At 49.9% G+C, this 26,957-nt stretch overlaps 1 protein-coding gene across 2 annotated transcripts; it reads right to left on the reverse strand.

Annotated features, from left to right (window-relative positions):
• Nucleotides 1-22,863, reverse strand: Bdh1 (3-hydroxybutyrate dehydrogenase 1). 2 transcript variants are annotated; one of them, XM_059277495.1, is made up of 6 exons: nucleotides 22,741-22,863; nucleotides 12,305-12,377; nucleotides 11,210-11,320; nucleotides 9,070-9,211; nucleotides 2,787-2,939; nucleotides 1-778 (listed from the first exon to the last, which is right to left on the reverse strand). In XM_059277495.1, the coding sequence occupies exons 1-6, from the start codon at nucleotides 22,824-22,826 to the stop codon at nucleotides 309-311; spliced, it is 1,035 nt and encodes a 344-aa protein (XP_059133478.1). In that variant the 5' UTR covers nucleotides 22,827-22,863; the 3' UTR covers nucleotides 1-308. The 2 variants fall into 2 exon arrangements, with proteins under 2 accessions (XP_059133478.1, XP_059133477.1); XM_059277494.1 differs by having other exon boundaries at nucleotides 11,210-11,323.
• Nucleotides 22,864-26,957: the final 4,094 nt, after the last annotated feature.

Raw genomic sequence — 26,957 nt, forward strand, 5'->3', positions numbered from 1 at the left:
TTCTATTCTAATAATCTGTTTTTAATACAAAGGCATTTCCCACAAATCTCTGTATAAAATCAACTTGAGAGAGACAGAAGCACCATGTTGGCCCTGAGGCTTAGGGCCACCCACCTGTGCCCCACCTCTGTGAAGGCCCAAACCATTCACCACGTGAACAAGTAAGGTTAGTGATAAACTAGGTCTTCCTAAGACAGCGGGTAACCCACCCCCGGGTAATCAAAAGGTAACTGTACAAACTCCCTCCCCTCAGCCTTCTCCCTCCCACCAGATTCCCTGGCAGAGGCCACAGGGACCTCTTCAGCTCTTCAGTGTATGTAGATGGCGTCCGAGACGGCTCCTGGGAAGTGGGTCATGATCTGCATCCTCAGCCACCAGTAGTAGTCCATGGGATGGTAGCGGGTGTAGGGGGTGGCGGCTGTCAGGGCGTGTGTGACGGCGTTGATGACGGAGGACGTGTCTGTGGAGCCGCTGTTACAGTAGGTCTCCATCTTGGCGATCTTCTCGTCGAAGTACTTCCTGCCGTAGTCTTGGCGCACGACCTCAGGAAGCTCATCCCACATCTTCTTGGCGATGGCCTGGATACGCTCGGGGCTATAGAGGCTGGTGGCGGCAATGAAATTGCCGGGCTCCACCACACTGACCTTCACGCCCAAAGGGTGCATCTCATAGCGTAGGCAGTCAGAGAAAGCCTCTACCCCGAACTTGGTGATGCAGTACGGCGAGCGGGCTGGGTTGGCCATGCGGCCCAGCATGCTGCTGATGTTAACAACACGGCCTGTAGAAGAAGACAGCAGACATCTGCTCAGATGGCACTGCCCTGTGACACGGTGGCCTGGCAGGGACAGCGTTAGAACCATGCAGAGGCAGGGGGCTTCTTGGACCACCCAGCTAGTCGGTATTCCCAATCTTCCTCAAGGGCTCTGCTGTGTCAGGTGGACTAGAGAAGGGGTGTACCAGGAGGGCGCAGGGGAATAGCCAACACACAGTTAACTGATAACTAGCCAACGCCTGCCTGGTGATAATACCGTGCGGTGAAAACACACTGGGCGCATGTGAGAAATGGAATGGCTAGGTCTCTCTGGACCTGTGCGTCCACTCTAAGCAAGGTCTGATGCTGGTCAGGGGAGAAACACAAACAAAAGCATCCTTCCCCTCAGGGAGCTTCGGCTCAGCTTCCTCAGTTAGATGTGCCGAAAAGCGATGTGGAGAGTCCAGGTGGGTACTGACTGCGGGCACAGCCAGGGGTGGGGATAGAGCACAGAAGCCAGAGTGCCCAGGATGAGGCTGGCAAAAGCAAGCCTCGAACACCCCAGAAGAGAGGAGGATGCTGTGGGATGGTCTGTATGTCAAATGTGTTGTTGATTGGTCAGTAAATAATTCACTGATTGGTCAGTGGCCAGGCAGGAAGTATAGGCGGGACTAACAGAGAGGAGAACTGAGAGAACAGGAAGCTAGGTGAGGGAGACACTGCCAGCCGCCACCATGACAAGCCGCATGTGAAGATCCCAGTAAGCCACGAGCCATGTGGCAAGGTACAGATTAATGGAAATGGATTAATTTAAGCTGTAAGAACAGTTAGCAAGAAGCCTGCCACGGCCATACAGTTTGTAAACAATATAAGTCCCTGTGTTTACTTGGTTGGGTCTGAGTGGCTGTGGGACTGGCGGGTGAAAGAGATTTGCCCTGACCGTGGGCCAGGCAGGAAAACTCTAGCTACAGGAGGACCGGCATTGGCCGGATTTTCCCAGCACCAGATCCAGAAAGGAGTGGGTTGGCAGGAGCAGGGGCCGGGTTCCCAAAGCTGATTTCAAGGCTGGACATGAAGCAGCATAGCCTGACTCAGGCATAGGGAGAATGGTGAGTTCAGAAGCATTGTCACAGGCCCAGTCTGGGAATGTAGGGACCCATCACAACTTCTCCCATCCCCGTAGGACTGGGGTAGACTCCACTCAACCCAGGCTGACCTGGGTCAGTTGCCTAGGGAGTGCTCCCAGGAACATACACCCCCTAAGCGTGAAGTCACTGAAAGGTTGAGCCCTCTCTTAAAGACTATAGGCTGCATCCCATTCATTCGTATGTTGCCAAGACCTTGGGACAGATCTGGGGATCTGGTACCTTCTGTCACAACGGTTTGCTATTCCAGGGGGAGAAGTCAGACGGCCTGACTTCATAGATGGCTTTGCTCACATTTGGCTATTTTATATGCTTTGGGCATTGTGTCTGTTCTCCAAGTTTCTAGTCTTGTTTGAACTGAATAACACAGTGTCTCATTTTTTAGCTATGGAGCATGCATGCTAACATTTGCTTTATATTACACTGTGATATAACAGCATGTAGACACAGCTGGTGCACGTGTGGTTACTTCTCCAGAATCGGTTCTTAGAGGGCAAGCCGCTATGATCCGTAAGCCCTGAACGCACAGACCACTGAACTACCTTTCTTATGTGTGTTTGAGACAGGGTCTCATTATGTATCCCAGGCTGACCTTAACCTCAAGATCTTCCTGCCTTAGTCTCCCGAGTGCTGGGTTTACAGATGTCCACCACCATCCCAGGTCATCTGCTCCACTTCTGAAGGCCACAGACCCCTCTCCCCTACCTGGCCACTCACTTCTGCCCATCACCATTCCCAAGCCCAGCACCGCTCTGAGACTCATGAATTCAGCCCCTTGCTATTATGGACGTTAGCTCTGGCAGGTCTGCTGTTCCCAATCTGAACAAGAATGAAAAGGTTGGGCAGGTACAGGGAGGGGCAGGCAGGAGGAATCTGTCTTCCCAACTCACCTTTGGCTCTTCGGAGAAGGGGGAGGAAGGATTTTGTTGTGCGCACGGTGCCCCAGAGGTTCACTTCCGCCACCTCCTTGTATGTCTCCATGCTGGTGAACTCCACCTCCCCAAACGTTGAGATGCCCGCATTGTTAACCAGGCCCCACATTCCTGGACAAAAGAGGACACAGCCAGTCACCACGGGGGCTCAAATGCCAACACTAGCCAGCTTCTGTCTACTTTGATCCCTTTCTCCCATGACTCCCAGCCTCTGGCCCAAGGCTCTCAGGAAACACTTCTAGAGTTGGCCAAGAATGAAATGGGGGAGAGAGACCCAGCATCTTGGCTGAACAGAATGTCCCTTTGGTAGAACGTCCAGGCTTCATGGCACTGCTGGCTGAATCAATTCTAGCCCTTCATGACTGAGCCTTGGAGGATCTTCGCCTGTGTCTTGCTTCACTCCAACACTGTACTGGTTGGTTTTTGTCAACTTGACACAACCCGAAACATATCTAGGAAGAGGTAATAGTAACTGAAAAGATGCCTCCATAAGATTGGCTTGTAGGCAGACCTATAGGGCGTTTTCTTGATTTGGAGGGGCCCAGCCCCCTGCGGGTGATACAATGCCTTGCCAGGTGGTGTGTAAAAAAAAGCAAATTGAGCAACCCAGGTAGAGCAAGCTGGTAAGCGGCCCTCCTCCATGGCTTCTGCTTCTGTTCTTGCCTCCAGGCTCCTGCTTTGAGTTCCTGCCCTGACTTCCTTCACAGTGACCAACTGTGATGTGGAAGTTTCTATGCCAAATAAACCCTTTCCCAGTGTGCTTTTGGTCATGGTGTTTACCACAGCAACAGAAAAGTAATAAAGCCAGGCACTCCCCTCTCCTGCATATGACCGCAAGTCTCCACCCTGCACCTATTCATTCAACCAGGCTATTGTTTCTAGCGACCCTCTTGCCAGCAGCCAGGGAAACCTCAGGAATTTTCCAAGCCCAGCTCATAGAAGGACACAAAACTTCAAGGTCACCCATGAAGTTATGGGCTCTGCTGCCAAGCCTTGTTCACGGTCAGGCCCCACCCCTCTCCACCTTGGGACTCAATAATTCTCTAGGCTCTCATGCTCCTGCTCTGAGCATGCTGTGATTTGCTGGTGGTCACATATTAAGGGACCTTGGCTCAGTAGCCCTTTTGCCAGGATGTCTCTTCCTGCTGTCTCCTGAGACTGTGTTTTGATGCAGCCTCTGAGAAGATGCCTACTCTCACAGCCTGCTGCAGCTGACTGTTTCGTACAAGAGCAGCTACGGGACAGCTGGCTTTTGGAGACTCAGACAATGTTGGTTCTGGAATGTTCCTGGAGTTTATTTTGTCGTTAACTATTTTTGCAGCAAGGGAAACCAAAGCCATCAAGGGAAAAGACAGATTTAAGTCTCATCATTAAGTCGGAGGCAGAGTTGAACCCGAGCCAAGGGAACATAGCCTGTTTTCCAGGGCTTGTCTGGGGTTCAGTGTTTTGGGGGTGTAAGAAGTGGATGGGTTAGAGCCCCAGCGCAGAGCAGGGTTCTTCCTCTTTGTTGTGGAGACCCTCAGGGTTTGGTCTCCATATGGCTTAAGCTCCTGGCACTAAAAGCTCTGTGCTCCTTGTAGGGGCTTCAGCAGGCATGTTGCCTGCACACCGCCTGTGAGGACGAGACTCTCTCTCCCAGTGCATCATGGGAATGAGTTTGTGTAAATGACAGAGTAATTGGTCTCCAATTGCTTTCCTTCCGTCTTGCCCAAATTAAAGCTTGGTCAGCTGACCTCTGGTGCCTTCTCCTTCAATTACTGGGAATTAAGGGCATTTATTAAGGAGAGGAAATTACTGGTTAACTAAGTGTCCAAAGAGCTCTCTCCCACCCCAGCTGCCGGCTGGGGCTTCTTACCCTCAGCTCTCAGGCTGAAATTGGGACCTTGAGTTAAACTTACACAACCGGAGGCATTCCAGAAACCCTACAGCTCCGAGGTCTGTCCTCTGACTCCCTGAGGCTTCCCTCCTGGAGCCCAAAGCCTCTCTAGCGGCCATGGCTAACCCTTAGGCCCATGCCCGTGCCCCTCTCCACCCACCATGCCAATCCTTCCCTTCCTTTGTAGACCCTCTCCCTTGCCCCACCAGCCATCCTTCAACTCAGTCTCCATTAGGAACTCAATACATGTGCGTTGGCCGATGAATGTCTACAAACACTACATTCCCACATCCTGAAGAGCCTTCTTTAACCACACCACCCGATCTTCCTTCCTTCTGCAGCCAGACTTCTGAGAACATCCAACCTCTCCATCCCGTCACACCACTCTGGACTCCAATCTCCATCTCACCATGTTCTCCTTCGGCCTCCAAGAGGCTACCAACTAAGCCCCGCCCCTATTCTCTTCTTAGATACCATCCACTAACGGCCCGGACACCAGCTTTCCCCTGGTGTTAGTGCCACCAAGCACCCCAGCTTTTCTTCTACCTGCCTCCACCCCTCACAGGCACACCCAGTGTCTCATGCTCAGCCCGACTCTCCTGAATGTTGACACAGTCTCCTCTTCTACTACACATTTGTAGAACTTTCCAGAGGCTTTTCTGATTCCGATGGGACAGTATCACAGAACCTAAAATGTACGCGTGTATGCTCAACCTAAAAAGAAAACAATTATATCTGGCGCTACAGTCCGTTAAAGATGAATTAAACTTGACCGTGAAAGTACCCTGCGGGACAGGCTGGCCAAGTTGGCAAGCAGCAGTCGACCTTGTAGCTCTCCAGAGTCCTCAGCCAGGCAGTGTTCTAAACCAACTCCAACGGCACCCCTGCCAGCCCAGAAGGCAGCTGCTTCCCCGGAACGGCCTCAACATTACCTCCATGTCCACACAAGTGCCATGCACCCTTAGGAAGAACGGATCGGATCCACAACTCCTCCTTATGGTCCCTTCCATCTGAGCTGTATGGTCCTAACTCACCCTGACCACAGGTAACATGCTGAGTCTATTCTGTTAGAGTTACCATGTTCACTCCCCCAACTCCTTCACTTCTTCCCATCCAATGTGTCACCCAGGGCTGGAAAGATGACCAATGGTCAGAGTGGCACTTGTTGATGTCACCTCACCCTCATAACTAAACCGCACAGTAGATGCTAAACCAGCCCATAGCTGAGTGAGGCTCACAGAGGCGAAGTCTGCTCAGTGTGACCAGGGACGAGGTGAGGGAAATACAGTGTGGACCCAGGACTGAGGACAAGCCTTCACGTCTGTGGACCCAGGACTGAGGACAAGCCTTCACGTCTGTGGACCCAGGACCGAGGACAAGCCTTCACGTCCGGCCCCACATAGTTGCTGGTCTCCTTTGCTGTGACAAGGAGTCAGTTCTGTTTCCGTCTGCATTAACTCAGGTCCTGGTTCGCCTCTCTTCTGTGCTGTCAGTGAAGACCCTCCAGGTCTCCCTGCCCCCATCTCTACCCAGGACCTGTAGCCAAGCTAACCGCTCTCCTTCCAGACCCTCCCATTCCTGTAGCTCTCAAATCTGCAATGCAGCACACAAGGCCTTTGCAGACTTCTCCCCGCCCCCACATACTCCACCTCTCTCAGTGTGAACAGCTTGCTTGCTCCTTTAGAAAGCCTGTCCCTTGCCTCCACAGGGGTGAGGTCTAGACTAGGCAAGGGACGGCTAGAAGTACTTCACCACTTCACAGAAGAGCAAGCTGAGGCCCGTACGGGACCCGCGTCACACTCAAGTCACACTTCTCTGGAGAGGTGAAGACCCAGGAGAGTCCAGTCCTTCCCCTCCCAGACCAAGGGATGTGTCCGATGTAAACTATTCCCTGCCCACAGCATAAGGCCCTGGGTGGTTTAACTGCTTCTCAGAGGTTTGTCCTGAGGCCACTAGGTCGATGTCCAGTTCCAGGCTCCTCCTGCCAGATTGGAGCCCTCCAGGCACCAAGGATAGTCCCAAACACACAGCAGGGACTCAGTAAATGCTTACTCATTGGTAAGTAATGACTCCGGGGTCAGGCCACACCCACAGCCTGTCAACACGTGTGTGTGCATGCTTTCCTGGGGTTGGGAGGGCTGGTCACGGCTCCAGATGTCCCATCCCTCGGAGTCCTACAAAGCAGGGGAGGTGGAGCCAGTGGAAGATGGCTGGACACTATAAGGAGAGAGTCCCCTTCACCTCAGCACCTGAGGTGGCTTCTCAGACTTTGGTAGTGACACTCCCATGGAGCCAGAGTGAAAACCAGCATCAAAAGGTGCTCAAGAGAGGAGTCCTTATCCTGTCGAGGTGGGATGTTATACATGACTGCTGAGATGCTCCGTGAGGGCGCCACCTGGAGGTCAGAGCCAGAAGTGGGAGATGTTCCTGATTTACCAGGAAAAGGACCAAAGGACCAGGGCTGGAAGGGAGAGCAGTGGGGATGGGAGTGGGGGTGAGTCACTGCCAGGGAAGAGGTAGATGGGGAGGATGGGAAAGAGTGGGGGGAGAGCCGGCATGCAAATGCTATCTCACAAGTCTTATTTTCTGGTTTTTGAACCCGAAAATTCCAAATCATTCCCCCAAACTGCAGTATGGTTAATAAGGTAGGTTACAGAGAATGGCAGAACATGGCTGTGGATCCCAGTTCTGTCAAGTCGCAAGTCCCACAAGCTGTGATCCCAGGCTGCGTGGTGCTACAGCCTTCTCACTTCCTAGTCTGTGAAGGCAACGCCCCAGCTGCCCAGGGAGGCTGTGTGGACAAAGGACGACGGCTATGTGGCTGGTAATCATCCCACCGGGACCCAGCCTGCCTTTTCTTAATGGGCCAGGGACACCAACTATCGCTGTTAATTATTAAACAGATGTTCAGTGAGTCCACAACACACAGGCTGCTCCTGGAGAACACAGGGCCCCAGAATGGCCTCTAGGAGGGTAGGGTGGCAGCCCCGAGCTGCTGAGGTGACCCCAGTGATGGCGGCATTTTTCAGCCTGGCAGTTTTGGTCAGCCACACAGCACAGGTGCGGGTCACCCGACCCCTGCACGGGACCCCACACCCAGCAGCTGTGCAGTGGGGATCTAACGGAGGCAGCCCCCCTTTTCCTGGCCTACCAAGGGGCTCTAAGACCAACAGCACAGACTGGCTTTTCCACAGGACCTGCTGCATGGTCTAGCTCCATGCTTCTGAGGTCCACTTGAATGGCACACACACACACACACCCCCGAGCTGGAGAGCAGACCTCCTCAAACTAAGGTCCTCCACACAGGCTGATCTGGGAGGACACGAGATGCTCAGGGAGCCTCCGAAACATCCGATCCTTTGACCACTGACTCTCTGAACTTTTTGCCCCTTCAGCATCGAGGCACTCACTCCATCCAACCTCTGTGACATCTGTCTCTCTCCTCCCTGGGTCCTAACTGCTTGGATCCCCTCTGGACACTCCCCGAGAGTGTTGCATGGGCACCTCCGTGCCTTCTCGCCCCTCATCTTGCTCTTGTAGCTGGGGACACCGGCTACGTAGGACAGACACCTCTTGCCTCTTCTTCATCCCCATACTCAAGTCTGCTAGTTTTGTTCTTTCAGGACCACTAGCAAGCTCCAGTACTGCCGGCGAGCTCCACCGACCACCACGTTCGGGGCTGTGCCACCCATACCCCCCTTTAACCCACTCTTCTCCACGCTAATGCAGGCTTCCTAGGGACCTCAAGACAGTTCCATCCCTCTCCAGCACCTTTCACAAAGCAGCCAGTCCCCTGCCTCATTTGCTGCCGCCTCCAGTCTCAACCTTACGATGGGACCATGTGCCACACCCCAGCACACCACAGGCTGCTTCCCATCACTGTTCATGCTCCGCCTTCCTTCTGGCATACCCTCCCTGGCTCTCTACCACATAACCCATCCCTATCATACCCCCGGCACTGGGTCCAGCCCCCTTTAGCCATGCAGCTCTGCCTCTGTCCATGTCCTGCTCCCTGATGGTGACATCAGTCCACTCACTGAACTGTAAGGTCCTCAGGGACAGAGTGTCCCCCACTCAGCCCCATGCCTGGCCCAGAGTGGGCGTTAAAAGAGCATTGGATGAACCGGCCTGAACTGGTATGTCAATCTGTCACTGTACAGGTTGTAAACTTGCCTCCAGCCATATTTTAGTACCCTGTTGCAAAGGTATGTTTAATTGAATCCACTTCCTTAGACTGAGCAGGAGGAAGGGTTTAACCAAAGGGAGAGGAGCCTCTTTCCAGGAGGCCAGCAAATGGAGGGCAGCGTTGGGCAGGATCCCTAGAATAGCGCCACGTACCAACCCCGAGTCTCACGGCGCCCTTACCCTTCTCAGGGTCCTTCAGGCCGGAGCGGATGGTCTCCACTGCTTTCTCTATCTCCTCACTGTTGCAGACATTGAGCTGGATGGTTCTCAGTCGGTCACTGTTCAAGCTGTCCAGCTCCTTAACCCCAGCATCACCTTTGTCCTGGGGGAGAGAGGGCTGCCATCACCTCTGGCCTTCCCACCCTGGGCAGGCTCCGGATTTAGGACCCAGCCTAGCGGGGGACTGACTCTAATCCCCTGCAAAGCCTGAGGCTTACACTGACATATGTATGTGAATGTTCACAGTAACGTTATTCAAGATAGCCAAAAGCCAAGCCAATTTTTATAAATATCCTGAATGCATGTTTATTTTTATTTTTATGGAAGTTTTAACAATGCAGTTGGGGGCAAGAAAGATGGCTCAGAAGTTAAGAGTCCTTGCTGCTCTTGCAGAGGACTTGGGTTCAGTTCCCAGCACCTCCATAGTGGTTCACAACCATCTATAACTTCAGTTCCAGGGGATCTGACACCCTCTTCTGGCCTCTGGGGGCACCAGGCACACATGTGATAAGCATACATGCAGGTAAAACATCCATACACATAAAAAAAAAATCTCTAAAGATTTCATCTGGTTTATCTAGAGTACAAACGAACAAAGCACTGTAGTATATCCATATAACCAAGTAATATTCTGCAGAAAAAACATGAACTATGACACATGCTACAACATAGATAGCTCTCAAAAACATGTTAAAGCTAGGTGTGTTGGGGCACGCCTTTAACCCCAGCACTTGGAAGGCGGAGACAAATGGATCTTTGTGAGTTCCTGGCCAGCCAGAGCTGCACAGTGAGACTCTGTCTAAAAACAAACAAACAAAACATTGTGCTATGCGAGAGGCACATAGTAAAAAGACCCAGTAACTTTGGGTCTAATGTGAGAAACATCCAGAGAAGGCAAGTCTAGGGGGGTGGAAATCAGTGGCTGCCCAGGGCCTGAGGGGTGTGGGGCGGGGAGGGGAGGTATAACTGAAAAGAACCGAAAGGGGGAATATTGAGCCAGGGAAATGTTCTAAAAGTGAACTGTGGAGGTTGCATAACTCTCTGAACTGGGGGACAGTCCCCTGCAGACAGTCACCTCTGTAGTCTCATGTCCTAGTACTTGCCTCCATGTTCCCTAAATGCTGCTTGATGTTCCACAGCAGCTAGCTCTACACTTCCAAGACTGCTTGGGCTGTCCCTTCTGCCTGTCAGGTCATCTCTCCCCGCAGCCCTGAACAAATGTCACCTCCCCTGTCAAGTGAGAGCCAATCTCTTTCTTCTCCGCAGCGCCCCCACCTGAGCATTCTTGAAAGTGCTAGAGAATGTTTTCATTGCAGTTCTTCGGCTGTGTCTGTGTGCGGTGTCCTCTTACCACTGGACAGAGCTCCCTGGGTGTGCTGGCTAGTTTTGTGTTAGCTTGACCCAAGCTAGAGTCATCTGAGAGGAGGGAATGCCAACTGAGGAAATGCCTCCAAAAGATCAAGCAAGCCTATAGGCCATTTTCTTAATTAGTGATAGATGTGGGAGGGCCCAGGCCATTGTGGGTGATATCACTCCTGGGCTGGTGGTCCTGGGTTCTATAAAAAAGCAGGCTGAGCAAGCCATGAGGAGCAAGCCAGTAAGCAGCACCCTTCCATGGCCTCTGCATCAGCTCCTGCCTCCAGGTCCCTGCCTTGTTTGAGTTCCAGCCCTCACTGCCTTCTACAAAGAAGTGTGATGTGGAAGTGTAAGCAAAATCAACCCTTTCTTCCCCAGCTTGCTTTTGGTCGTGGTGTTTATCACAGCAGTAGTCACCCTAACTGAGACACTGGATCTTATTCCAAGGCATCTAGCAAAGTGGCAGGCCCATCATCATCATTTGACAAGTGAATAAATGCCAAAGCAATGGATGGATGGACAGATGCATGGATATATGCATACACCCATGCAAAAAGGTATGTAGAAAAAAAATGAGACTAAAGTGGAAAAGGTTTTGGCTATTTTAGTAACACCTGTTAGGAAAGCATGTGCATGCAAGCATGCACACACGTACACAGACAGACAGACACACACACACACACACACACACACACACACAAACACAGAGTAACTGCTTGGACAACGGTAAATGGCCCAATCTTACCTTCATTAAGCAGCCAGCAAATACAAGGAAACCTTTTGAGTGTAGATGTTTGGCCAAAGAGAACCCGAATCCCGAGTCACAGCCCGTGATGAGGACAGCTTTGCCACTAGCCTGCTTTAGAGGATTAGACCTGCATTAGAATCCAGGACCCTGCGGTAGAGCAATCAGCCCTCCCCCAGCCCTGTGTGCAATAATATTAATGCACGCTGGATGGCCGAGCCTCATCCCCCCAGCTGGCTCTCGCTGTCTGGAGAACTACAAGCACCTGGGACTGGGACTCGGAATCAGGAGACCAAGCTCCAGCCTGGACTCTGCCAGCAACAGTACTGCCTGGGTGACTCCTGCCTTCAGGATCTATAATCACTGTGATGCTCACTGGCTTGTTATCTTCATCGAAGCCAGGCTTACCCAGTGCTTCCTGAGTGCAGGGCACTGGGCATATATTCTATTCACATCACCCCCCACCCCCAACCATAACCCCATAGACCAGCGGTTCTCAATCTTCCTAATACCGCGACCATTTTAATACAGTGCCTCATGTTATGGTGACCCCCAACCATAAAATTATTTTTGTTGCCACTTCATAACTGTAGTTTTGCTACTGTTACAAACTGTAATGTAAATATCTGTGTTTTCCACTGGTCTTAGGCAACCCCTGGGAAAGGGTGGTATGACCCCAATCCCTCCCCAAGGGGTCATGACCCACAGGTTGAGAACTGCTGCCATAGAGTAAGTATGATTATTCCATGTCACCAGTGAGGAAACAGAGTCACTTTCAAAATGCCCAATGCAGTTAACGATAGGTCTGTAACACAGACGGGGCTGAGAGACCCCAGAGCCTCACTCTGAACCCCAGCTCTTTGCTTCTCAGCTGGCCTCGCACAAGCTCCCTGGCTGGGAGAGGTGGAGTGCGACATTACTGCTGCCATATGCATGGGGAGAGGGTCTCCCTACTGACGGAGGGCCTCAGGGAAGGATTAAGTGACAATGTGGTTCAGAACGTCCTGACCACCATTCAGAGGGTAACTAGAGGCCTAGGGTCCCAAAAGGGCCCTCCCCAACCCAAGGGCTCCCAGGGAGCTGGCTGCCACTTACTGAATTTGCCTCACTGGCATATGTCCGACGGGTGGGTGTGGTGAAGGAGCCTGGGTAAAACCAGAGCGTGTGTCTGTGAAAAAACAGCAAGCCATGAATTCAAGGTACAAGTCCTCTCCGGATCCCACTCCTGAGCAGAAGAAACTTGCAACACCCCAGCCACCATCTAGGCTAAGGTAGCACTGATTTTCTCCCCACCTAGGCTCTGGGGACAGCGCTACTACTGCTTAGAGATCCCCTCCCCACCAGGACCAGGCAGGCGGGCAGGGCACCAGCCTTTACAGCAGCCATCTTGGCTACTGGACAAGAGATGCTTCCCGAGAAGAAAGCCAGCCCACAGGCTACTTTTCTCAGGAGGCCATGCCAACCCTTGACTGGCCCTTGGCCTACTCCAGTAATACTCATTTTCTGCTTTCCAGGACGACATGGATGGCGAGCGCTCCAGAGTAATCAGGGTGTGCATATGCTTCCAGAATGCCTTCGGCAGGCTGGTGAGAAGCCTTAGTGGGTAAAGGTCATTGCTGCCAACCCCTGACAGCCTGAGATTCATCACCAGAGCCCACACGATGCTAGGAGAGAGGACTGATTGCTGAAAGTTGTCCTCTGACCTCCACATGCGCGCGCGCACGCGCACACACACACACACACACACACACACACACACACACACACAGTGTAAAAGTAAAGCCTTCTTTAACTTCAGTGTTTTAACTTTCCATAAGCTCAATGCTGCTTTCCTGATCATTGTTTCTAAACTTTTTATTTGGAGACATTTACAGACATACACACTGTTTAGAAACAGGGCTTAGTGGAGGCAGGGAAGATAAAGCAGGAGGATCTAGGTTCAAGGCCACCCTGGGCAACTTGGTGAGACCCTACCTTATCATAAAAGATAGAAATAGGGCTGTGGATACAGTTCAGTGGCAGAGTGCTTTTCTTTTTCTTTCTTTAAGATTGATGTATTTATTATGTATATAGTGCTCTGTCTGCCTATATTTCTGCACACCAGAAGAGTGCACCAGATCTCATTATAGATGGTTGTGAGCCACCTTGTATCCCTGCAGGCCAGAAAAGGGCACCAGATCTCATTACAGATGGTGGTGAGCCACCCTGTGGTTGCTGGGAATTGAACTCAGGACCTCTAGAAGAGCTGCTGATACTCTTAACCTCTGAGCCATCTCTCCAACCCAGGTAGAGTGCTTTTCTATCACACGCAAAACCCTAGATTTAATCCCCAGTACTAGGGGAAGAGAGGGATGGGGGAGAGGGAGGAGAGAGGAAGAGAGAGGAGAGGGGGAAGGATGGGGAGAGGGAAGAGAAAAGGAAAGAAAAGTAAGCGGAGAGATGTTGGGTACCCCTTGTCCAACGTCCACTAATGGTAGCATTTCACAACTGTGTTATGTCACAGCCAGGACACTGACGAAGATACAGTGACGATGCGGAACATCCCCATCGCATCTTGCATCTCTCCTTTACCCTTTCCAGAGCCACGCCTACCCCACCCTCTTCAATCTGTTCTCTATCATATCAACAACGGTAAGCCAGGCATGGTGGCTTAATCTGTGATCCCAACACTCAAGGGGGCGGATACAGGAAGACTTCTGGGAGCTCCAGGCCAGCCCGGACCACAAAGCACAATTCTGTCTCAAAAACACAAAACAGTAACAACAAAGAGAACATGATAAAATGGATCATACAGCACACAGCCTTCTGGGTCTGGCTTTCTGCACTCAGTGTCGCCCTCTGGAAACTCATCCAGATTGTTGGAAACAAGCTTTTCTTTTTGTGTCTGAGTCCCTCTCTAACATGGGTGACTGTATAACTATTTACTGTCTGAAGGTCATCTGGATTGCTTCCTGATTGGATTTTTTTTATGAATAAAGCTGCTATGAAGATTCCTGGGCAGGGTTTTGTATAAAATATTTCTCTTGGATAATCTCCCAGGAGTGTAACCGCTGGGTCATACGGTAGGTGTGTACTTTGTTTTTATAGAAACGGGGAGCTGTTCACAGCTCTAGAGCAGTGGGGTATACTGCATTCCCAGCAGAAATGGATGAGGACCCAGTTTTCCCACAAACTCCCAAGAATTTGATAATACCACTTTTTTAAAAAATTGTATTTATTTACTATTGTTGGTTTTTGAGACAGGGTCTCATGTAGGCCAGGCTAGTATGGAACTTGTAGACTAGACTGATTCAAACTGGTGAGCATCCTCCTGTCTCAGCATCCCAAGTGCTAGGATTACATAGGATATCATGCCTGGCCACTGTTTTTTATTTTAGCCATGTTTAAAACCATACATGATTATCTCACTGTGGTTTTAATTTGCATTTCTCTAATAGCTAATGATGTTGACCATCTCTTCTGCGTTTACCTCCTCCCTGTCTCAGGTCAGACAGCTAATAAAAAACCACAGCATGGGTGACTTACAAACAAGACAGTGGATTGTAAGGGGTGAAAACGGAACAGTTTTGAAAGCTGGGGAGCTCAAGTCAAGGTGTTGGCAGACATAAGAGCCACTTCCTAGATTTTTACTGTGACTTTACTTGGCAGAAGGGGATGGGGGTGTCTTAGACCTCTGTCACAAAGGCATTAGCCCACTGATGAAGGCTTCGCTTCCATGACTCAACACCTCCTAAGGCCCGATCCTCTCACAGCAGCTGCCATGGTCCCTTTTAACTGTCAACTTGACAGGATTTGGAAACAACCTAGGAGACACAAGTCCTGTCTGTGAGGAATTCCAAAGAGGATTTACTCTGAGTAGGAGAGCTACCCTCAGAGTGGGCTGCAACTTCCAATGGAGGGCTCATATGCACAGAAGTCTGCGGGGGAAGCGGTTTTGCCGGCCTGCGCTCACCTCTTCCTGATGTGTGCACTTTACTGCTCTATCTGACCCCAGCTTCTTCTGCCTTCCAAGGCAGACTGAAAACCACTGATCAAAGGATCTCCCGGCCTCAGCACTGGCTTGAGACTGCCAGGGCATCTGGCTTAATGGTCTGAGCAGTTACTGGGCTCTCAGGCTCTCCGGTGTGTACACAGGCATTGTTGAGACTGGCCAGCATCTGCTGTGCAAGCCAACCTATACACTCCTTTTGTATTCCTCTAGAGCAGCACGTTATACCAGTAGTACGGGGAGTAGGACTTCAGCATATGCATTTGCGGGCACGTAAGCGTTCAGACTGTAGTCTGGCATACACATCCTGTGTTTGGTCACATTCTAGGTGAACTCTTTCTTCTTTCACTGCTGAATTTTGATGCTCTAGATGCCTTTGCCGCCCACAAAAAACTTCTCTCCTAATCTATACATCCTCCTCTTAGTGTTTGAGACAGAGTCTCACTAGGTAGCCTTACGTGGCTGGGAACTTTCTATGTAAATAAGGCTAGCCTTAAACTCAGAGATCAGCCTGCTTCTTCCTCCCAAGTGGGGATTAAAAGTGAGCACTACCATGCCTGCCCCCCTGTTCTCCTCTTCACAGGGGCTACTTTGAGGGAATGTGTTTCATTTCATTTTGATGACGTCTGATCAATCCACTTTTCCTCTTATGGAGCATCCGTGACTCGTTACCTAAACTTAACCTCCTATTTTTTTTCTAAAAGTTTTCCATTAAAGCTCATGATTCTTTCTGGGTTTATTCTGGCATGAGACAATGTTTAGGTCAAAGGATTTGGTTTTGCTTATGACTTTCCAGTGGCCCAGCAGCTCTGTTTGAAATGCTGTCTTCTGAATCACTGTGCTAAAAACCAGTCAAGCAAATCATGTGGCCTATTTCTGGATGCTCTTATCTGTTTAATTGGCCTATGTACCTTTACCTTAGTTCTCTTCTTGAGAAAGAAATTATTTTCTATTTCTTTTGCCTTTCCATGTAAATTTTAGAATAATTTCTATACTACAGCATGAATGGAACTTGATGAATGATATCTGAGGTTGTCCTCTGGGCTCCACTGCACCCACACATTCATATCCACCTCTATTCACATAAACATAGGTATATGCACATATGCACACATACATAACACATGCACACACACATACATGTAAAGCAAACAAGGAAAGTAAATAAAGAACTATCCTTACATCCCTGGAACACATACATCTTTTTATATTTTATACTTTAAAAAGATACTGTTGAATTCTACCTGCTAATAACTTAAGAGTATTCATAAAGGATATTGGTCTGGCCAGGCGGTGGTGGCAGATGCCTTTAATCCCAGCACTTGGGAGGCAGAGACAGGCAAATCTCTGAGTTTGAGACCAGCTTGGTCTACAGAGCAAGTTCCAGAACAGCCAGGGCTACACACACACACACACACACACACACACACACACACACACACACACACACACAAGGGATATTGGTCTGTAGTTCCCCCTCCCCACTTTTTTGGTACTGTCTTTGTCTAGAGATTAGGCTAATATTAGCTTCATAAATACACCAGTAGATGTTACTGCCCGGTGTCGTGAGACGCTCAGCCCAGCTCCAGGCCTCCACTGCTACTTCCCTGGCTGGGAGAGGTTGGTGTCTCATTACTGCTTTGCACACATGTAGGGACGTATGGCCTCATTACTGATGGGGATGGATAGAGTCTCCCAGCAACCTCCCACGACTCTTCTCCATCCTCCAAAGCAGACAAGGGTACCTAAGAATTGGCAGTCCTAGTCTCTACGTGGCTTTCTCTGACTCACTAGGATCCCCACCTCCCTGACACACCCTGCCTGTGAGGATGAAGTCTAGACTCTCTGCTGTCTGCTGACCCTTGCTGGCATACATAGGCTGAGGCCACAGATGTGAGTAGAACAATCACTGTCTAGTGGCTTTTTGCCTTGCTAGGCTGGTCCTGCAGCTGGAGAAAGTGACTTTGGTTGGGATGTTCTGTGTTTGGCTCACTGGCGTTTCCAGGCTACCAGCTTCGTCAGATCTAAGTGTGGGATACACAAAACAAACAGAAGCCTCAAGACTGTCATTCCTTTGGCCTAAGGTGCTCGCCTTGTCTGCCTTCTCTCCACCCAAATGGTCTAAGATTGCTTTATAGAATATCCAGAGATTTTCACTGTGTTCAGCGGGGGACATGGGTAGGGGAAAAAAAAAAACCACATCTACTTCATCTTTTCAGAAGTGGAAGTTCTGATTTAAAGTGACTATTGAACCAGCAATGATAAGAAGAGGCCAGCCTGGTCTACAGAGCAAGATCCAGGACAGCCAAGGCTGCACAGAGAAACCCTGTCTCAAAAAAAAAAAAAAAAGAGGAGGAGGCCAGTGCAGATAAGCGAATATTTTCTGCATTTGAACTTTGGTACCGTAAGTATATATTACCTATTTAAACTGAAGCAGTAAAATGTATTACCCAGTGATAGCTTGCTTGTCCAAGATGCTTCAGGCCCTGGTACCTAAACCTAGAAAAGGTGTTATTCATCATTCTCAAGGTGGCAGTTCACGAGATAGAAACAAGGTCCACTCGGAAAATCTGCTCTGGTGATGCTCTGTGCTTTATTGAGTTAAGTTCTCATGGACGGATGGTCTCAGGTGAGAATGGCAGGGTCAGTCTAACCAAAGCCAGCTCAAATGACGTCCCCCAAAGAGAAGCATCGTGTGCCCATGATCCCCAGCGTGACTCTACGAAAACAAACAAAAGAACCAGAAAGGTGCTTCTGGAGGTACTGAACTGTTTATCTTCTTAAGGGTCCTTGGTACTGCATGACATTTCTAAATATGTGACATTTTATTTTATTTATTAATTATTAGTATTAGTAGTGTGCGTGTGCGTGTGCGTGCGTGCGTGCGTGCGTGCGTGTGTGTGTGTGTGTGTGTGCCTGTGTATGCCATGGCACAATCAGTTCTCCCCTACCTTTACGTGGGTTTCAGGGATCAAACTGAGATCATCAGGCTACCATGGCAAGTACTTTACCCATGGACCCACCTCACTGGCCCATATGTGACATTTTAAAAAGTAACAGAAAAAGACGAAGGCTTATGTCAGGAATCTGCTGCCTGATTTGTCTGTAATCCTGTCCCATTCTCACATATATCCAGATGGAAACGTGACCATGGCTGAGAAGTAGGAGACACTGGGCTCCACCACTCACACCCAACTGTCGGTGGCACGTTTTTACGTGTGTTTTTTTTTTTTTTTTCCACAGCCCCAAAACCTCTGCACCCAGCCCTGAAAGGCAGAACCCTGCAGAGCAGTGATTCAGCCTCTGTCCCGCACAGGACAGCTCCGGCTGGCATGAGTGTCCTGCTGGGCTCTGCCAGGCTCTCAGCCACCTCCTCTCACCACCGCCAGCCACGCCTCATCTACTCTGACTTCAGTTCTCTCAGGCCTTCCAGGCTTCTACACCCGTGTGGCTGCTTCTCACTGTGGAAGGGCCTTTGCTCATGACCCGTTAAAGTGGAAAATCCCCAGGGTGAGGCAGATGGAAACACAGCCACTCCATGCCAAGGGCCTGTGGTAGACACTGCTGCTCACCGGAACACCTGCATCCAGAAACTCCAAGCCGCATAGAAGAGACTCTTCAGAGCAGCCAAGGTACCTGTTCTGGTTCTCGCCCTTTCTTGCTGGTCAGAGTTCCTAACTGCGCTGTCGCTCCTGCCGTGAACCAGCACTGGTAACAGGAACTCAACTGTCCTCCGAGGGAGCCGCAAGTCAGTGCAGCGGGCTGAATCTAGTAAGATTAGGTTTAGAAGGCAGGGTGCCCCAAGTATGGTCTCACAATGGCCTCTGGGGGGAAAAATTCATTCAGGAGTCTCCAGGGTCCCACAGTTGCCTAAAGTGGGTATGTAAACCCAGGGAGGATTTAAAGAATCAGGTGAAATCGGCAGCAGCCACTTCTACACCGTTGGATCGGAGCTACGGGCTATTAACTTTCCTACCCTCCTGGGGCGGATCATTAGCACAGGGAATATGTGCCAGTGTCCTGGGAGGAGCACATCAGCAAGCAATCTGCCGGAGGTCTGTACCAGTGTCTTCTGGCAGAGCCAGATACTCCTAAAATCAAAGGCTACTGGGGCCATTAAGTGGAGTAGATTGTCAGGTGTCACGGCAGGGGCCATAACCAGCCACTCCTTGGGAAGTTTGCACTTGAATGTGTCCTGTGAGATTCTTGCTGAGGCCTAATGACCAATACTGGCTGTGCTGCCTGGGCATCACACTTTAAAAGGGACACAGGCCAAGGAAAGACCACTCAGGAGGGAACCATAGAGACAGAATAAAAGGTGACAAGCAGCCGGGCTCGGGTGGCGCACGCCTTTAATCCCAGCACTCGGGAGGCAGAGCCAGGCGGATCTCTGTGAGATCGAGGCCAGCCTGGTCTACAGAGCGAGATCCAAGATAGGCACCAAAATAAAACTACACAGAGAAACCCTGTCTGGGGGAAAAAAAAAAAAAGTGACAAGCAGATGGGTACTGGATGGCATGGTGTCCCAAGAGAGATGTGACAGTGTGAATACAGAGGTGGACCCAGGAACAAAGGGTGGCATTTACAGGAGAGAGCATTTCCCCTCACTATAAAGAAGGACTGTATATAAAGCTGTCCAAAGACACAAGGCTTGCTGTGGGAGGTAATGACCTTCCCATCAATGGACACATTCAAATACATCAAGGCTAGAAGGGCACACATCAAGGACACTAGATCACAGGATTCATCCTCAGGGATCACTGGAACATGAAACCCTTGGCAACTGAGACTTAAGCAAACTAGTCAGGTCAATGATTTTTCCCTACCGACCTTGTGCCTGATCTTTAGCACAGTGTCTGTCTCCCTTTGCATGTGCTCTGCCTCTGGGCCTCTACTGATACCCCATCCTGTGGACATGTAATTCATTAATTCATTCTGATTCCGCTCCCCCACCACCATCCCCGCCACACACACACTGTGCCCTTTGAAATACCAGGTAACTCTTCATTTACCCACATGTCAAAAATGTCCCTGGAGTAGGGATTTTTTCCTCCTCAAACGAACCAGAAGGCTACTAATGCCCCACTTCCCTTTAAAGACAAATCTTTGGTAGAAGTAGTTTAATTTCCTTTGGGGTTGTTTTTGATATAAGAAAATTTCAGAAATCTCTGAATGCCACGTTGGAGACAGGTTTTTCTATATTTCATTTTATGGGCATGAATGTTTTGTCTGCACTTATGCATGTATACCATGTGTGTGCAGTGCCTGCTGAGGCCAGAAGAGGGCGTCGGATCCCCTCCAGCTGGAGCTAGACTGTCATAAGCACCATGTGGCTGCTCCCCCAGGAACATCTGGGTCCTTTGGAAGAGCAGCTAATCCTCTTAATCATTGAGCCAGCTCTCCAGGCCCAGGTTTTTCTATTTTTATGAATCACTTGCTTTAAAAAACAGAGGCAGGTAAATGACTGGGCAGTTTCACTCTCCCTCAACAAGGCACTAGTATGGCCTGGAGACTCTGCTGGTCAGTCATTTCTATTGATTCCAGAGGGAAATGGACAGGAGGGAGGAGCCACAAGACTGAAGGTGCTGGGTCCCTGATGCCTGGAGAATGGGGGTGTCCTGGTCTGCTGGGAAGAGGGCATCTAAGAGACAAGAATGTCTAGAAGCCTGTGGTACAAGCCATTTTCCCTGGCAGCAGGCATGGTCTGCAGAGGGAACTCGGTTCTTCCTAAATGTACAGTGCTTATGCCAGAGACGAAGGTGAATTCTCCTTGGGCAAGGGTTGCGCTTACATGCAACAAAGCAGAAGCCACGCAGAGTCCGGACTGCAAACTGGATGGAAGCAGTCATGTAAGACAGGCCATTTGTGCCCGTGTAAACAGTGGCCTGGCTCCTGCCAGATTCCCAGGCAACTTCCCGCTTAAGCTATTGGTCACGGAATTTCTGATGTTGTAACATTCAAGGATTTGAACAAATAAGAAGAATGGAGTAAGGAAAAAAAAAAGGCAGAAAGACACTTTCTCTCTAAAACCTTTCAACAGTCAGGACCCATGTCCCCTTCGACTCTGCATGAAGGCGCGTGTTAAGTCCGTCACACATGGAGAGCTGAAGTCCTCTTTGTACCTGAGCCTCTGGCTCTGGACCCCACACACATGGGTTTTAGCAAATGCTGAGAAAATTCTCAGTGTCTGTTCTCTCTCTCTCTCTCTCTCTCTCTCTCTCTCTCTCTCTCTCTCTCTCTCTCTCTCTTAAGGTTTATTTATTATGTACAGAGTGTTCTGCCTGCAGGCCAGAAGAGGGCACCAGAGCTCATTACAGATGGCTGTGAACCACTGCTGGGGATTGAACTCAGGACCTCTGGAAGACCTGCTCTTAACCACTGAGCCATCTCTCCAGCCCTCAATGTCTGCTGGAAAGAAAAATACTAGCACAGAAAAGACCAAGCGTCTTGCTGCAGGGACTTAGCATTTAACTCGACAATCATTCCGCTTCCCTCAAATATAACCAGGGGAAGTTGATCTTGTTTTGTAGCAGCAGAGCCCACGGATTCCCCAGGGAACAGGCAAGATCTGCTGAGTGTGGCCACACGCACCTAGACCCAGCACTCACAGGCTACAGTGGGAGGACCCTTGAAGCAAGGAGTTGGAAACCAGCCCGGGCAACCTGGTATGATGGTGTCTCCCAAATACCAAAGATCTGCTTGTTTAGTCTGCATGTTTAATAATTCTTCTACGTCACACAAGCAGCTCAGGGATGTCTAGTTCCTTAAAGTGTAAATGTAAAAAGACCAAAGAAAAGAGTCACAAGGACAGGTGGTGTGCTAAGGAGGACACACCTCGCTTCTGCAAGCTCCCGGCCAAACATACTAATCTGTATTTAACCATCACACACACACACACACACACACACACACACACACACACACACACACAAACTCAACACTGGGAGAGACATTCTTCAGACGAGCTGGCGAGTGGTCTTCCAGGGTCAAGATGACGACTAAGGTGATGAAGGATTGGGGCTGATGGGACTAAGGAGATACATCAACTAAATGCAATGGTGGTGGCAGGGGCTAACCATGTACCGTATAAAAGACCCATTCGGTGAAGGCCGGACCAGGTCTGTACCTTGGTTATCAGCATCATCTCCATGGCAACGCTGATGCTCATCCCTATACTACGACTCTATATGATGTGAATGGCTAAGGAGGCTGAGTGTGGAGGATCTGGGTGTCCTTTCCTTTTGCAACTTTTATGTAATTCTAAAAGTATTTCAAACAAAGGGTGTATGTCTTTATTTTTTGCAGCCATTAGGGATCGTGTGGACACCAGGCGAGTGCTCTACCCCTGAGCTACACCCCCAGCACATGCAAAGGGGGGGGTTACAAAATAGGAAGCTGTTCTTCTTTGCCCTGTGAGCCCTGGGAAGGCCTGACTGCCGAGCACTTCATGCTGCTGTCCTGGGGCTGGCAGGTACTGAGGACAGTCAGGAGCCACCTGTGAAGAGTGTGGTCCTCAAGGCCACCTCTTCCTTTACTTGCTTACCTCGTCCCATCCTCTCGATCACAGACACTTAGAGTTCTTCCTGGGAGCTGCGACAAGGGTCTGGAGAGACGGGCTACCAGCATCATGTCAGCAAGTTGTAGGACGAGCTGCTTCCTTCTGGGGGTTCTGAAACACAAAACGCATGCTCAGCCTCTTGCGCTTGGAAGTTTAGTCAAGAACGGCCATTTTCTTCGGGTTATTGAAGTTAACCAACAAGGCTCTGCTCAAGCTAAAGCCTCGTGAGATGGAAAATCGGGAGCCAGGCTGTACCATCAGCTCACAGGACAAGCATGGATGAGCGGTCACCTATGCGTGACAGACAGCATTGATGTAGACCAGCGATACTCCAGGCAGGCTGTAAAGTAACTCCTGGGGGAACTGACTTGGGGACATGACCAGGGGAAGGAATGGATAACCTTGTGACATGGTAAGATGGCGTCATCTGTAAAGTTCATGCTCAAGAACTGTGCAATTGAGTTTTGTTGTTACTCTTGCTGTTTTTCGAGACAGGATCTCTCTCTGTGTAGTCCTGGCTGTCCTGGAACTCACAGAGATCCGCCTGCCTCTGCCTCCTGAGTTCTGGATTAAAGATGTACGCCACTATTGCCCATGAGTTTTAGCAGTCACACACACAAAAAAAATGTTTTAAGTGAGTTTATAACTTTGTGTTGGCCCACATTCGTAGCTGTCCTCAGCTGTGTGTCACCTGCAGACCACAGCTCTGACACACCTGTTGAGGAGTCCTCTGGGAGAGCAGCAAGTACTCTTAACCACTGAGCCACCCAGCCAGGGCAGGTCTAACTCAGCTAGGCCTGTTCCCTTGTCCAGGTTTCTGAAGCTGGCAAAACATCCATCTGTGGTGATCAGGACACCGGCCTTCACTCACAGTGTGTCCCCATCCTCTGAGGGTGGCTTTTGCGGCCCCACACCACGAATCACTTGGCTCGGTACTCCACCTCCCTCTACCTCAGCAAACCAGAGGCTCTGGGACTGAATTAAGCAGTAACCCCTAGACCCTAGGGCCTAGAGCATGCAGTCTGGAGCTACAAAATGAGAGGCGAGACTTTTCACATTAAAACACACACATGGGCTGGAGAGATGGCTCAGCAGTTAAGAGCACTGGCTACTCTTCCAGAGGTCCTGAGTTCGATTCCCAGCAACCACATGGTGGCTCACAACCACCCGTAGTGAGATCTGGTACCCTCTTCTGGCCTGCAGGCATACATGCAGGCAGAACACCATACACATAAACAAATCTAAACACATACACACACATACACAAACACATACACATAATCCAGGCAGGGTAGTACATGCCTATAATCCTAGCACTTGGGAGGCTGAGGCAGGAGAATTGCAAGTTGGAAGTCAGCCTAGACTATACAGCAAGTTCCCCACCAGCCTGGGCTATAAGACTCTGCAATAAACAAACAAACAAACATCAACAACTAAACCTGCACACAGAGCAAACAAAAGACCACACATATATCCAATTAAGGTTAAATCAAACTGCTGCATCTAGGTCATATGTCACATGGTGTCACCTGAGGCCTGCCCAGCACCATGATGATTAAATGGCACATATACAAACCAGACCCAGATCAGGCTAGCACAAAGACGGCCGACTAATCAGCCAAAGCAATGCTCCTCACAGGGGGCAGCAGTGGGAATTTAGTTCCTTCAAACTTCAGAAAAGGAAGAGAAGCAGAAACCTCCTCAGCTACATTGTTTCCATCAGTAACTGTTGCTCAGCATGTGTGTTAGCGCCTTCCTGTTCCGGGTAACAGTGACAGCTTCTGGCCAAAGGGCCAGGAGGGGAAGCTGAGAGGACCCATGAGGCTGGAGCCCAGGGGATCTGCTTTTTTCCTGACCTCTCCTTTGTGTAACTTGTTAGAATTCCTAGCCACTACCCAGCTACATGACCGCGTGTGCACTGGCAAGATGCTTAGTCATCCTAGAGCATCTTGTAATGTCCTATGTAATCCGTGTGCTGCGTGATCACGTCATCTGTGCACATGCATGGCATAGCTATGCACATGTATGGGGGGATCTATTAAAGCAGTTTCCACTTATTCCCTCCCTCTCTTCCTCCATGATCATTCCATAGGCCTGTGCACATCTTTCCTATTCCCTCCCCTTAATAAACTCTTATAGTGGGTTTTGTTGTACTTCATGGTTTTTCTCAAATGGTAAGCAGCACCACGTAATAAATAACATTGGTGCCAAGATGAAGCAGGACCCTGTACTGAGGTTCACTCTATCTACGACTGCCCACTTTTCCATTTGCCTGGCCACTGGACTGCTTTGCACAACACTGGCTGCTTCCATTGGTGAGTTTTCCCTTTCCAGCCAGCGTAAATAGTCCCCTGGACCCATGGGAACGACCGTAGATTGTCCAGTGTCCTTCTGGTGTCCCCAGGATCGGGGAAACCCTCGTTCACGGCCTTCATCAGCTACGGCTGGCCCCCATGGCAGGCTTCAATCTCTAGCCATTTCCCATGACTGCAGTCTGAGATATCGTTCTCACTGTCAGACCCTCGTCCTCAGGCTGTGTACACCCCACCCACATTCTCTCCTTGACGAAGCATTAAATGACTTGTGCCAATCGCCAATCCTCACTTGATCTCAGGACGCCTGAGATTATAGTCTTGGATCACGTTTGGTTTTTTTTTATTTTTTATTTTTTATTTTTTTCTCTCTGCCATGGTCATGGGAAATTAGGCTTCCTCCTCTTAGTCCCACTCCTCCTCTGAGAAATGCCTTAACTATCCCTTAGATAAAAATAAAAAATGGCCATCTAATGGCTCCTTGGACCCCGATAAATTATGAGAATTATCTAACTTGTCAGAGAACAGGCAAATGGAAAGAGTTACCTTATATCCAAGCTTTTTTTTTTAACCTCAGCTCCAATCCCTCCCTTCTTGATTCCTTCTCTCCTGCCCACGTGCTCTGATACTTGCTAATAACCTATTTCCTAAGGAGCGCAGATGAGTTTGGGAGCAGGCTAGGATACATGCGGATGAGGTTCATCAAACAATGCTGCCCATCCACCTGGGGCTGAGGCGGTTGCCGATCAGGACCCACACTGGGATCATAATACCCCAGGTGGCTCTCTAGCTAGGGATCGATTTATAACCTGCCTGCTGGCAGGTCTGGGTAAGGCTGCCCTCAAACCAGTAAACTATGAAAAGCTTAGAAAAATATAATTCAAGATAAGGAAGAAAATCCATCTCATTTTTTAGAATGGCTTACAAAGGCTCTCTTACAATATATTAGCCTAGATCCTGAGAGCCCAGAGGGCAGATAGCTCCTTATGACCCACTTTGTCTCCCAGAGCTTCCCCAACATCAGGGCTAAACTTAAGCATCTGGAGAGAGGGTCCCTGATGCCACAGGCAGAAGTTTAGCTGTGGCATTTAAGGTGTGCCATGGGAGAGATGAGAAAGCCTGTAAACAGAGCTGCCAAATGCTGGCACACGCTATCTGACCAGTTGCCCGAAGGCTTCCAGGTCCCTGTTTGAAGTGTGGTAGAGAAGGCCACTGGGCTCGTGCCTGCTCTGCCCCACGCGGGCCACCATCTGGGCCTTGTCCAAAGTGCCACCAAGAGGGACACTGGTCAGCTGACTGCCCCCATGCACCTCGTGTGGCATGGGGACATCAAACGAAGACCACCTTCCAGCCGATCTCCTACACTTGGCGATGGATGATTGAAGGTGCCATCTCTCAGACGGAACCCAGGGTAGCCATTACAGTATCGGGGTGATCCATTTCCTTCCTTTTGGACACTGGAGCCACTTACTCAGTCCTGAGGGAGTTCTGGGGTCCCACCGCTCCTTGTTGTTTTGTCAGGGTAGGGGAACAGCCTTACCTACCTCACCATATCCCACCACTTAATTGTATTTTCAGTGGTATCCCTCTCACCCACACATTTTTAGTTGTGCCAGCCTGCCCTGTGCCCCTAATGGGAAGAGATTTTCTAGCTAAGGTAGGAGTTTTTATTTCATCCTCCCCCCATTTGCCTTACTCCAGACTCGTTAGCTTCAAGACACCCTCCTGTCTGTGCTGACCATATTCTGCTACATCAGCTTCCCTCTGTCTCTAATAACATATTCAAATCTCTAATTACCTACTCAGCAAATTGTTACAGGATCACCATAGAGGTGAAGGCCAAGGACCATCAAGCATACCCAGGCAGTAAGGAGCAGTAACAGTCCAGAG

Source organism: Peromyscus eremicus, chromosome 12 (genome assembly GCF_949786415.1).
Source record: "Peromyscus eremicus chromosome 12, PerEre_H2_v1, whole genome shotgun sequence".
NCBI lineage: Eukaryota > Metazoa > Chordata > Mammalia > Rodentia > Cricetidae > Peromyscus > Peromyscus eremicus.

Bases quoted from the DNA above. Each gene is read 5' to 3' on its own strand.
- Bdh1 (XM_059277494.1), bottom strand. From the start codon at position 22,826: ATGATGCTGGTAGCCCGTCTCTCCAGACCCTTGTCGCAGCTCCCAGGA. The intron at 12,378-22,740 runs GTAAGCAAGTAA...GTTTTTTCACAG, and splicing joins GATCGAGAGGATGGGACGAG to ACACACGCTCTGGTTTTACC. The intron at 2,940-9,069 runs GTAAGGGCGCCG...TCTTTTGTCCAG, and splicing joins CCTGAAGGACCCTGAGAAGG to GAATGTGGGGCCTGGTTAAC.